The sequence below is a fragment of the Carassius carassius genome, chromosome 18 (assembly GCF_963082965.1).
Source record: "Carassius carassius chromosome 18, fCarCar2.1, whole genome shotgun sequence".
NCBI lineage: Eukaryota > Metazoa > Chordata > Actinopteri > Cypriniformes > Cyprinidae > Carassius > Carassius carassius.
This window is the reverse complement of record NC_081772.1, coordinates 15,148,034-15,161,097: the sequence shown is the minus strand read 5'-3', so window position 1 is coordinate 15,161,097 and position 13,064 is coordinate 15,148,034. Positions and strand designations below refer to the sequence as shown.

Sequence of the window (13,064 nt, the reverse complement as noted above, 5' to 3'; positions counted from 1 at the left end):
AATCTCAGTCCGTTTCAGAGGAGGGCAATTAAAAACCTAAAATTTCAATGTAAATCCAATGTTTCTCATGAAAAAATTATTCCAAGACCAAATGATCTGAGCTATATAGCTTATATAAAAAAACATATAGTACTTATATACTTTTACTGAATGTCTCGAACAGTAAAAATTTTTTTAGATACATTTTTTGCTAATACAGTATTGTTGTAAATTATTATTACTATTTAAAATAACTTTTTTTATATTTAAATATAATTTATAATTAAATGTATTCCTGTGTAGGCAAAGCTGAATTTTCAGCAGTCTTCAGTGCCACATGATCTTTCAGAAATCATTTTAATATGCTGATTTGGTGTTCATAGTATTATCAGTGCGGAAAAAAAAGTAGCTGCTTATTCATTTATTTTAATTTTTTTTTATAAAATTTGCGTATCAGTCATTTGTCTGATGTATTGACCTAGCACTAAATAAAACAAAACTGAGAAAAGAAGCAAAATAATACAATTAATTAGAATAAATCACTATTGCTACTTAACTTCAGCAATTTACATTCCATTTATGTTTTTTCTTTTATATATCTAACCAAGTTTCACATTTAACCCGAGTTTAAGACTGACTCTAGACATCCATTCATTAAATAGAAACATGCAACATCTGATTCTACTTCAACAAACAGACCATGAGCTTTCATAATATTTCAGTTTTTCACCTTAAGCATATTTCAGTCGTGCGGTTTTACAGTTCACCAATGCGACATCTGACGAATAATTTGTAGACCACAATCGGCTCATATTGAGAGAGCGGCTTGGCTTTTAAAGACAAAATGAGAGGAACAGAAATGGTTCTGACTTCACTCCTCACTTCCTGCGATGCTAAAGGGTTAATGCTTCTTGCACCATGAATATGAAGAATGAGAATGTAGAAGTGAGAGTGAGATTTTAGTCTGTGGGCTTTTCTAATCACAACCACTCACTTCGAGATCAATACTTCACTCAAATGTAACCGAACGACTAAAGCATAAAGACAATGGTGGAGAAATCTTCTCAAAGATCTCATCTCAAGATATGATAACGGTTCTCAGTAGGGAATTTTTTTTTTTTTTGCCACCTCTACTGAAATTTCTGCTGTCAATCCACAGTGAAATCTTCTGTAAACGTCAGAGTGAGTTGCCCTTAAAGGCGCTTAAGACTTCACTCCTCCAGTATCTTCCAGAGGTGTCAAGTCGGTCTCAAAAGTATGTGTTATTGTGTGTGAAACAGGTTAAAGTAAGGCCAAATCAAATGATATGGGAATACAGTTGCTCTTGAACCTGAGCTCTTCCTGTCTGAATAGGTGCTGATCACAGAGAGTAAGTGATACAGTCTATGACTCATGAAGGAGAGACAAAAGTTCAAGGACCTGATTTAACTCCAGTATCAAGACTGGCCTAGACTAGCACTATGATTAGCCTACAGTTTAACAACTTCCTTCCTCCTTTGAATTCATTGTTTCAAACAGCATGCAGAAGCTATTTTTGAAACGGTGTTTCTCTCTTTGTGTGCAGACCCCCCTCCCTCTGTGCTCTTTCTCTCACCTGCTATTTGCTATGAAAACACACAGAGTGCCTTCCCTGAAAACTCTGTGTGTTTATATGGAAAAGAATAGGAAGTGAAGTTAGGAATTTTTGGTCTGTTGCTGAATAAACTGAAAAAAAAAAAAAAAACTAGTTGAACTACAAAGCTCCATTTATAAACCAAATGAAGAGTCAGATGCTCTGAGAGTGTGTGTGGGGAGGGAAATACTTTGAGAGGCGACAATTACACATTACCAGCAGGTTTGTCTTGCTGTGCGGGTGATGTGTCCCAAGTATTTTAAGCACAACACAGAAACAAAGCATAAAGTGCTGCCAAATCATTCCTGAGTGCTCAGTGTTACCATGGCAATGGACCAGTTTCTCCAACATGGCCCCTACATTTATTCCTAAAGGTCTGATCCCCAGTCTATAAAGATGGAGATCTCCCCTTTTCCTTTATAGTGCTTTACTCTTTTAAAATATACAGCATGCCTAGTGAAATCTCGCTCATGTTCTTACCAACTTCACACAAGTGTTTATCCATTCTTTCTCTTTATACCAAATCTCTACATGTATAAACAGTCATTTATCAATGTGGTGCTTTCACCATTAAAGGGCAGTTGCTTTAGAAAGATTATGTGAAATATCATGTACCTTGAGCTAAGGAAGCATTGGGGCTTGGTGTGTGCTAATTTCTTTTTTGGTATCTATCTATCTAAAAATTCTGAGGATGAGGTTGTGAATCTACTTTTTTCATTCATTATGCATTACTGTTTTGCCTACAGTATGTAGGGCTATATATATATTTGACCTATTCTTAGCTGCTCTATTTTGTTTTACTGTATACTTCCATGTCAAGACTGATACTGAGAAAAAAGATTTTGGTTGAATATATACTTGATTTTAAAAGCATAGTTAAAAAATTCTGTCATCATATATCCTTCATGCCTTTCTAAACCTGTTTGACTTTCTTTGCTCTTTGAAACATGAAATATATTTTGACGAATGTTTCATCTGTTTTTGTCTATACAATGAAACTCACTGGGGTCCAAAAATAACACAGGATCCCAGTGACTTTCATTAAATGGACAAAAACAAATAAACAACAACAACAAAAAACATCTGTGTTCTGCAGAACAAAGACAGTCATAGAGGTTTGGAACAACATGAAGGTGAAAAAATAATGAATAAATTGTAAATTTTAGTTGAATTATCCCTTTATCATTTACTCCAAATCTCAGCCAAACTTTTCTGTCACAGGACATGTCATAGCCAATTTTGATGATAGCTTACTGTGCCTTCCCTATACAAAACAGCAATCCAGATTTGATTGTCAAATCAAGTTTGCTTCTATCTTATCTATTCTACTCTATTAGTCTTTTCCAGACAAAAGGTCAGAGTAATATCATTGCAATTATTCACGTTCATGTCAGTCCAGACATGAAAATGATTACAGTGTTTATTGGACCATTGGGAGTCTGCAGCTTTATTCAATGAATCAGTGAATAGGGATCAAAGAGGAAGTCTCTGATAGCATGATAACAATCAAATAGGTTTCTGCATGAATAGACGTCAGGGTATGAGATGCATTGAGTGCATCTGCAAGAACAACTGTTGGACAACTGGTAAACACATAAGAGAGAAATCTGAAACACTCACCTCGGGGCCTTGCTCTCGAACATGACATGATTCACTGTCCCCCTCTGAAAAGGACCCTGACTCATCACTGGAATTGGTTCCATATGACTGCTCACACTTTATCTTGGGCCGCACTCGTGCAAATAGCACATCTGTCCCACTGCCTGGCTCCTGCGGGTCAGTCGTGAGACACCGTGTCACATTTGGGCAAGGCGAGGATGAAAACTCGAACTGCGGCAGGCTGCAGGGGGATCCGCCGCTCCCGTCCTCAGCATAAGAATATGATGAACAAGAACTTGATGTCCGAGTTCGGGTCTCTGAGGGGGGCGATCGTGGGCATACCTTGATTGGCACTGGGCAGCTGGTATTGGGCCTTTGGCGGCAAAGCAGGGGTTGGTCACTGGCTGTGGTGCTAGGGGAGTAGGTCTGGGAGCTGGGGAGGGACTGGCTGGCACCAGCCCACAATCCCTTTGGCATGTGTTCTGAGAGCTCTTTCTCCAGTGAGTTCCCACTGGGATGGGAGTGGGTGGGTGTACCCAGTCGGTCACAGGGCCCTGAGGAGAAGATGACACTGCGGCGGTCTGGCTCCAACTCTTGCTTGCACACACCATCGCAGGATACTGACTTCAACGAAAGCCCTGGCGGGAAACCATCTGCATCTTTGGGGAACACGACAGGCATGCCAAGCTCATTGCCAAGCGAAGGCCTGTAGTCTTTTTTGTAGTCTCCCTGAGTGGTTCCTTTATCCTGGGCATTGACGAGTTTGTTAGCAAAGAGCTGCTGGGGTGTGCTAGGCAGGTCCTTCTGAAAGAGAGTTCCTAGGCAGGTGGGTGACTTGCTGCTGCCTTTTGGTTGGTCCACTGCAATGGAACCATCCATCTCCATCTCAGCCACACCGTCCTTTTCACCACTGTCCTGCTCGTCCCCTGACAGGCAAAGCGAGATGGACTCTTCCTCGCTGCGTGGCTCCTGCTTGATTTGCATCACAGCTGGTCTGTTCATCTCCTTGAATGTGCTTGGAAAACCTGAGGTACTGGTGTGTGAGGAGGTGTTGTTATTGTGCTTGTTGCATGCCCACTGATACTTCCTGTATTTAGGGCATCGTGGCAGGTCTGAGGTGCCGTGTCTCTCAAAGTCCATCTGTCCATCAGTGAACTCCTCTGTCACTGCCAGACCCTCATGGTCTGGCCGCCGCAAGGAGTTCAGGGCCTCTGCACAAAGACGAGAGCGTGGAGAACCAGATAGGGTAACTGCAGTTTGTGTTGTTGTCAGCAACTCAGGTTGCATGCTCTCATCCTCCGAGTGATTGCTTTCAGACGCAATCTTGCGACAGAGGACCAGGCCATCCTCCTCACTGCGCAGTTGGGCCTCCAGGAAGCGAAAGCAGGAGTCCTCCAGGTTGTGCATGCGCAGGAATTCAGCACAGCGGATGACCTCCTGGATGTTTTCTCTGCTGAGCAGCAGCTTAGCCGTATAGGCAAACTGTAACAATGGAGCGAATCCCCGGGCACTGACCTGCGGACACACACACAGAAAAAACAGGGGAAATTGCCAATGTTACCATCAGCACTGCCATTGTTCAGGGCATTTTGAGTGTGCTGAGAGAACTCGACAGCTCAGATGACCGTAAACAAACACTGTAAAGTGCCAGTTAATCTTTTATCAGGTCAGCACCGAACGTTCTATACAGCAGGAAATAAAAAGTGAAAAGGTGGAGGCTGTCCAGTAAGGTCAAGAGACCAGCCTCATTTATGTAACAAACACATCTGACAGTCCCCTCTCTGCCTAAGTTAGCCCCCTAAGTTAAGCTTGGCCAGCGCCCCCTGATTGTTGCAAATTGTATTGCAGCAACAGGTAGAAGCCTGTAGGTTTGTAAACATAATGTCACATCTATCCCTCAGGTGAGACTTCTTAAATCCTAATGGGCTCTAAGACTCTTAAGGCTTATCCCTATTACAGCCCATTCCTGAGCCTGCTGAGACAGAGAGAGACAGACGCAGACAGATATGAAAGCCTTCCATTTGACCTAATGCTAGATAATTAGGTAAATGCCTGAGCCTGCAAAAGCTTGGCTGGCCCACTGTGGCCTTTGCACTGTTAGCGCATGTGAGTAATTGTTTTTAAGAGGGGAGAAAATAATAACTATTAAAATATATTATAAAATATATTCAAACTATTAGAAATGCATAAAACACCTGTCTCAAAACAGTCAGTGAGTCAGGTTCTGCCTGTGCTATGATGGAATCAAAACGTCATGGACAGACATCTTTGCAGGTGCTCTTCATTCTCAGACGCACTACAATGGATGGACTTTGATCTGTGCCAGCTTTGTTCAGTCCACAAAGTGCTCTTTCTTCTCCCTCAATGATGTAAAGCGCTCAACAGCACAACTGAACTTGTGCTCATAGATGGGAGAGAATGAGATCAACACTTTATATTCAGTGAATGGGGAACAAGACACTGCTTACTACGAGTTTGTTTCTTGTGTTGACGGGGACAAAAAAAACTAAGTCTTCTTAGATTTTCTCATAACACTTTTCTTGTGGTAAGATGGGAGTTCAGATAAACTCTTTCCTACTATAACACCAGACCCAAAGAATTTGTTTTGTAGATTTTTCCATTTGGACAAAACAGGGAAAAAGCAATCTTGAGGTTAAATGAGTCTTTTCTATTACAATGAGTCAAAGCACAGCTGATTGCTGTAGTGTGGGGAATGTGAAATTTATTAGACACAAACAAATCACTCTTACACTGAGTTAAAGGCTACTGATTAATCTAACTGTTGTCTCTCTGATTAAAGTAAAATCACAAAAGCACACATTCCAAGAATTCTATAGTATAATTTAAAAAAAAAAATTCTACAGTACATAAAAAAATAGTTTTCACTCCTTTAAAATATAACAGATAATGTAAAGTCAGCTGGATATGATCTCAAAATAAACCCAGACAGGGTGATCAGAATCGTTCAGAAGAGGTTTATTTTGTGACAATGATCAACTGACTGTACATTATCCCCTTAATTTCAGTTACATTATGTTTTTATGTGAGAAGAAAGAGACTGCAGAATGATGCAAATACACGAAACCAGCACAGTGCAGGAGACTGTTTGCCAGGGACAACAGTAAACTCTTTATTGTTTATTATAAAATAATATTTGACTGTGAAATGGTGTGATTGACCAATCAGAATCAAGTATTCCAGAGATATGAGTAATGATGTATGATAATGTGCAAATCTACAGACACATATTCCTAAGAAAGATTTGAATGAATAATAGATGCCATTTATTTTCCATCTCCTTCAGAGATGTCATCCAGTCTTACACAATCAAAGGATACTATAGCATCCACAAAAATGCACACAAACAAAACTGATGACTACCGACTCTGAGTCATCCAGGGCTGTCTGTGTCCAGTAGACGCATTATAGTACAGAGAGCGGAAGAGCGCTAAAGAGAGAGAGAGCGAGAGAGAGGGGCTCATCTGCCCACTGGCAACAGAACAGCACTGATTAGTCACTGCTGTGAGGAAGCTGCTGACTCCTAATCTTTGTGGGGGATGGCATGCTAGTGTGTGTATTGTATGTGTGTGTACAGTGTACGGTTGTGGGGGAGGATCGTATGTAGAGTGTGCATGTGTGTGAAGGGATGATCATGGCTGTTATATAGGAAGTGTGTCCACTTAGGAGAGAAAGGAACAGAAAACAGAACAAGGGAGAGATTTCATTCAAACATATGATGGATTTAAAAAAAAAAAAAAAAGCAAGAGCAGTCAGTACAACCTTATCATACAAGTATCAATAAAAACCCTTGAATTAATGAAAATTCATGATATATTCAAATTCATGATCGTTTGCTGGAGATATAAAATCAAGCACTATTGTGAATAGTATAATGATTTTAATACTTTTTTCCCTGTTACGTATTAATGTTTTAATGAAATCTTATGTTTCACTAGCAAAAATGCCATTAGTGTTCAGTTAATTTCCAATAATCAGTTAAAAATGTCAAATTAAAATGAATTGTAATAAACGTTTAAATTTATCAAAATTCTGTGCACGGTAAAAAAGTAGATTCGTGGCTGATTACTAATGTTGTTATATTGATGCATTTAAATACAACTAATTTAGTATTCTTCCCTGTGTTTGTTTAGAGAGAAACATTATAGAAAACATGCTTTAAATCATTTTATGTTTTTTTGTGTATTAGTTACATTTAACCTTTTAAATGTACTTCTGCCCTGCCGGTTTGTGACTGAAGGTGGAGAGACAGTAATGTAGGGAGGTGTAAAGGTATGGAGAGGCTATGCCTGACAAACAGCTCTCTCTGCTGGGGAAAAAGAACTGAAATGTGTTTTTCAGCTGACATCAGCAGACACAGGCTGCATCGGCTGCACCATCTGTGTCTACAAGTGTCTCTGTGACTCGAACCCATCAGCCTGATGGAGACAAAAGGAAAGAAGGAAGGCAAGAGGGGTGGAAAGTAAGTTAGAGAATGAAAATCATGGGGCAATGGACATATGAAAACAAAGAGAAGGAATATAGAGGGTTTAGAAGGGGGTTAGAATTAAAATGGGATGGAGGGTGGGTTATACGTTCCGAGACAAAGGTTTAAAAGGATAACACCCTAAAAATATAAATTAATTCATTATTTACTCACCCTCATGTCAACATAAGAGTATAATAATCCAAATATTATTCTCTGTGTGATGAATAGACTGGAATTTAGAAGGAATCTTTAAATACTTTCTGACAATCTAGAAGTCGTCTTTTTAAAATGTTGGTCACCAAACAGCTTCAGTTCCCATTAACTTCCACTGAATGGCAAGAGGGTGAGTAAATGATGACAACATTTTTATTTTTGGATGAACTTTCCCTTTAACTGTTGTGACTGGAACAATGAGACATCAGAACGTCAGTTATGAACAAATGATTCCGAAGGTTCTGTGAACCAGATCAACCAGTTCAATTAAAAGATCTGATACAAAACATTCTGGGGCAAACCATCCCTTTAACCATGAAGCACTACAAAGTCAAACAACAAAGGACAAGATAAAAGATACTCACAGAAGTGGAAAAATAAAGCACTATTGCAGCTCATTAAGGGACAGACTTTGACATATGAGCCACCGGACCTGTTAACAACATTTATTATGAGAGAAACAAAAGAGCAAATTTATCTCCACGACAGATCTGGGCCATTTATGCTAATTGCAGACTATAGACTATTCTCCCTCACTGGATCTCAAAAGGGTCATACTGTTACAAAGCAGAAAATGACATGAATTGTACATCATGCATCCTGACAACTCCAGACTATTTGGGAATTATGCCAAGCGATTCCTTCCATAAAAAGGTCACGGAATGCAATAAACCCCTCACACCTGCCCTCTTGCTCATTCATTCCCTCTCTCTTTGATCTTCTGCCTTTCCCTTCTCAGTATCAGAGACGGCTAATTTATGTAAATTCACTCCAGCAAATTCCTGCATGTCATGAATTTTAATGAGGCAAAGATCCGCATGACAATGGAGCGAACGGTTTACAGGGTGTCTGAAAAATACAAAACCTCTACTGAAGACGGGACGCCTGCGATATGAAATCTGCTGACTAACCTGACATTAAACTCCACATGCAGACACAGACAAATGAGCCCTGCACGGTGCAGCACAAATAAAGTCACGGCTTACACTGAACGGGAATTTGCGGGGCCACAGTAAGGGCATTTATTGGCTGTGGTTCAAAACCTACTGAGACAGCATTTTTGGGTATCATAGGCAATTCGAAGGTTTGTACTCAAAGTTATGGAAGGCAGATCAGTAGGTTTTGAAATGCAGACTGTATAAATGACCACAAATACCACATTTTATAGTGGCAATTCATTATTTTAGCATTTTAATACTGCATAAATAAAATGTGAAAAGGGATATTATATATTGAATTGCCATCTGGACCAAACAATCACGCTAAATCAGTCCCTTTTTTTATCTATTTGGAAGAATTGCGTATTTGCAATTAGGGAGATTTTGAACATTTAAACTATTAACCATATATATATATTTTTTTACGGTAATTTAAGGTTGATACAATAAAACAATGCTATAAAATTACTCATATATGTAAAAATGTTATGATAAAAAAATAAAAAAAACATTTATCCATTATTATTTTTTTATTAATATTGTATGCATGGAAGAATATTTCACCAAAACTGCTAAAGAAACACAAAAATATTTGTCCACAAAAGACAAAACAAAAAAGTAATTTCTATCAAGTCTGATAGAAATTACACAAACAATATTAACTTGTTTTAAATGAAAATTTTCCTTCCTTCATTTATTTAATTTATTACCCTTAATTTCTTTGAATTTTACTTCTGTTTACCATTTTCTTTATTGTGGACACCTTAGTGTCACACCCCACAAACACACTCACACACCTTAATAAAAAGTATGGTTAATTTTGAAATATTTGTTTTTCAGATGCAGATTTTGGTATCTAATACCATTGCCTTTCAGACATTATAGGTCTGTCTAAAGTGCCCAAATCCACTCTTTAATGTGGCAGACACGTACAGTACACAAGCAGACACTCAGATGGGTAAACGCTTGACAGATTTAGAGTTAGCCCTCCCTAGTGTGTTGGATTAAATCAGATACTCTACTGGCTAATCCTCTCAAAGTGGGGTTTATAGTACAACACCAGACAGAGAAAAGGACATGACCTCGCTGTCCTTAAGAGCTGGACATTGCTGCATTGTTTGACCTTTAAGACTCTCTCACTCTTGTTTCCCTTCTCGAGTAATTCCTCTTCTCATTCAGATTTCTATTTAACAGACGGACTTCCTCTCTCTGGCTATCCTTCTGTGCCCAACACCCCCGGCTGTGATAGAAGACAGATCTCCCTCCATCTGCATGATTGGCTGCAAATGATAGTCTCATGCTAGCATTCATGTAGTCTGCTGTTACTTCCTCTCTGTCCAGCTCTATCCCTCAGGATTACCCCTCAACTGCCCCAGCCAGGTCCTGACCTGCTTCAAAGCCTCTCACTATGTTTGTGTACATCAGCAACTAACCATAACACCTGCTAAACATTTAGCTTTTCCCTCAAATAAGACATTTTTTGTCAAGATAAAAAAATGCAGTTAAATTTCACTATTCAAAAGTTTGAGGTTGGTGATATTGGCGGTGATATATGTTTTGAAAGAAGTCTCTAATGCTCAACCAGTCTGCATTATATTAATCAAAATTACAGTAAAAACAGCAATATTGTCAAATATTGTTACAATTTAAAACAACACTTTTCTATTTTAATATATGTTAATGTAATTGATTCCTGTGTTGGCAAATGTCACATTATCCTTCAGAAATCATTCTAAAATGCTGATTTAATGCTTAATAAACATTTAATAACTACGTTTACTTCTAATAATACATGTCTTTAATGTTACTTTTGATCAATTTAATACGTCCTTGCTGAATAAAAATATTAATATATATATATATATATACATATACATATATATATATATATATATAAACTTGCTGAGTGCAAAATTTTGAATTCTAGTGTATTGTACTTTGTTAATTCATCATAATACATAATGCATTAATAATGTTAATGATCTGAATGTTATTGAAAAGTGTTACCGAAATTACTTAACCTTCAATGATTTATCTACTGCTTATTAGTTACAATAAACCTGTCATGATATATCATAATACTGGGCAAAACACTGAAGAAACATCAAGCATGCTAAATTTCTGTAGAGCTCAACGGAAGGAAATCTCTTCATATTCAGAAACACAAACTAAACTGATATGAAACGACCCTCCCAATAGGCCCTTCAGTAATAGTTTCTCAGAGCTAGTGTTTTGAGGATTGAGGATATTTTGAAGAATGTGTGTTTTGCAGTTTGTGTGTGTGTGTGTTGGGGTTTAAGAGTCTTGCAATGGTGCTGAATTTCGTGTGGTTGCTTTTCACAAGTGGCTCCGTGTGGAGGACTGTATACTTTCTAACAGGAGGTGGTTTGAGGTCGCTGTACAGACTAGTGCTGAATCAGAGTCGCCTAGACAAACATACATAAACAGACCGATGCTGGCTGTCTAAAGCAATGCTGAATCACAGTGACACAGCTGCAGAGCACAGCACCACACAAACACTGTCTGGTATAGATCAAGTCACGTTCAATCAAGCTCTGAAGTCCAGCATTAAAATAAATTGTACTCGGTGCTAAAACAAGTGTTAAGGAAGCTTTGTTGTACAGGTTTTCAGGTTTCCAGAGTCTTGCACTAATCAGTGCAACAGAATCAGAATGAGCTTTATTGCCAGGTATGTTTACACATACAAGGAATTTGTTTTGTGTGTTCCAAGATTATTGTTAAGTGTTCATGATTGGTTCATGATGAATGATGGGCTAATGAGTGTACGTTATCCCAAGTGTTACATGGCTATACACCAAGAACGCATATTAGTAGACTTCAAACATTTGTTTTATTTAGCATCTTATCTAAAAGCTTCGGCTAAGAACAAAGTAGTCCATTATAATGAACTTAAGCCATGAACTAATCCAACCAGCTACGAGGTGAACCACATTACAAACTTTAATTTGAGCAAAAAAAGTATTTGAAAATAAGACAAAAACAAAGAACTACAATCCCACAAAGTATTTCAAATGCAAAGTATCTCTGCATAATCAAGGTTAATGTAGTTTTTCAGCAATAAATCTATTGTTGAAGGATTATTTAAAAACACAAAACAAATTTAATGATCTGTGCTAATGGTTTCTTCAAAACCATACATTGATTTAACAATCTTGTAAGTCTGTTTTTGAAGGTTTAAAGAAAATTAAGGTTAGTGGAGGAAATTTATGAAATTTTACTTCCATAACCTGACTGTTTGCACTTTTAGACTTTTAGAAAATATCAGACAGCTGGATGGCATAATTGACAAATCATAAAGATGCATTCCAGAGAGTGTGCATAATAAGGTACAGGGAGCTGAATGATGGTGTGAAGGAAAAAAATATAACAGAGAGAAGAAACTGGGATAAAAAACATGAGCTGTTGGATGGTGTCACAGAATAATACAGAAGAGAGAATCACTTGAATCAGCAGAGGTTACAAACAGTGTTGGGGAGTAACTAGTTACATGTAACGGCGTTACGTAATTTAATTACAAAATTATTGTAACTGTAATTAGTTACAGTTACTACAAAAAATGAGTAATTAAATTACAGTTACTTATGAAATTTTTAACGATTACAAAGGAGATTACATTTGAATATTTACACGCATCCACATACAGATTTAACTGATTTCTTTCCCAAATTGCACTGAATATACGCCCTAATAATTTCCGGGATGCGGAAACACAGTCTGGTTCGTAGAATCCAGTCATAAAAACGAAATGCCTAACGTGGACGGAATATGCCACATTTTGGATGACTAAATCAAAAGTAGGTCAGTACACTTGAATCAAAACATGACATCGACTAGTGTCTGTGAATATAAAGCCCCAAAAATGCAATATATGACTTCCACATTCTGCGTGTCTGTGGAAATCAGGCGCGGACTGGACACCGGGAGAACCGGGACAATTCCCGGTGGCCTGGCAGCCGATTTTGCCCCACTATTTAATATCATTATTGTATAATTGCCTGCCGAATGTACTAAAGCGATCATTTGCGAATCCGCCATTTGATAATTAAATCTCTAATAAATCATGAATTGTTAGTCATGACTCGCCTCCGCCAAACGGTTTGGATCAGAGGTAGCCCCTAATCAATGCGAGAGAGAGAGAGAGAGAGAGAGAGAGAGAGAGAAAGAGAAAGAATAGAGTGGACAGCTGGAGCAGAGAAGCAGAACTACTGTTCAGGGT

The 13,064-nt window shown here is 38.3% G+C and overlaps 1 protein-coding gene across 4 annotated transcripts in view; it reads right to left on the bottom strand.

Annotated features, from left to right (window-relative positions):
- LOC132092510 (transcription regulator protein BACH2-like) overlaps positions 1-13,064 on the bottom strand; it is a 92,175-nt gene that overhangs the window by 4,541 nt on the left and 74,570 nt on the right. For all 4 annotated transcript variants that reach the window (XM_059498767.1, XM_059498768.1, XM_059498770.1 and 1 more), the window contains one exon: positions 3,212-4,705. In XM_059498767.1, coding sequence (XP_059354750.1) covers positions 3,212-4,705 — 1,494 coding nt within the window. The remainder of the gene's footprint in view (positions 1-3,211; positions 4,706-13,064) is intronic.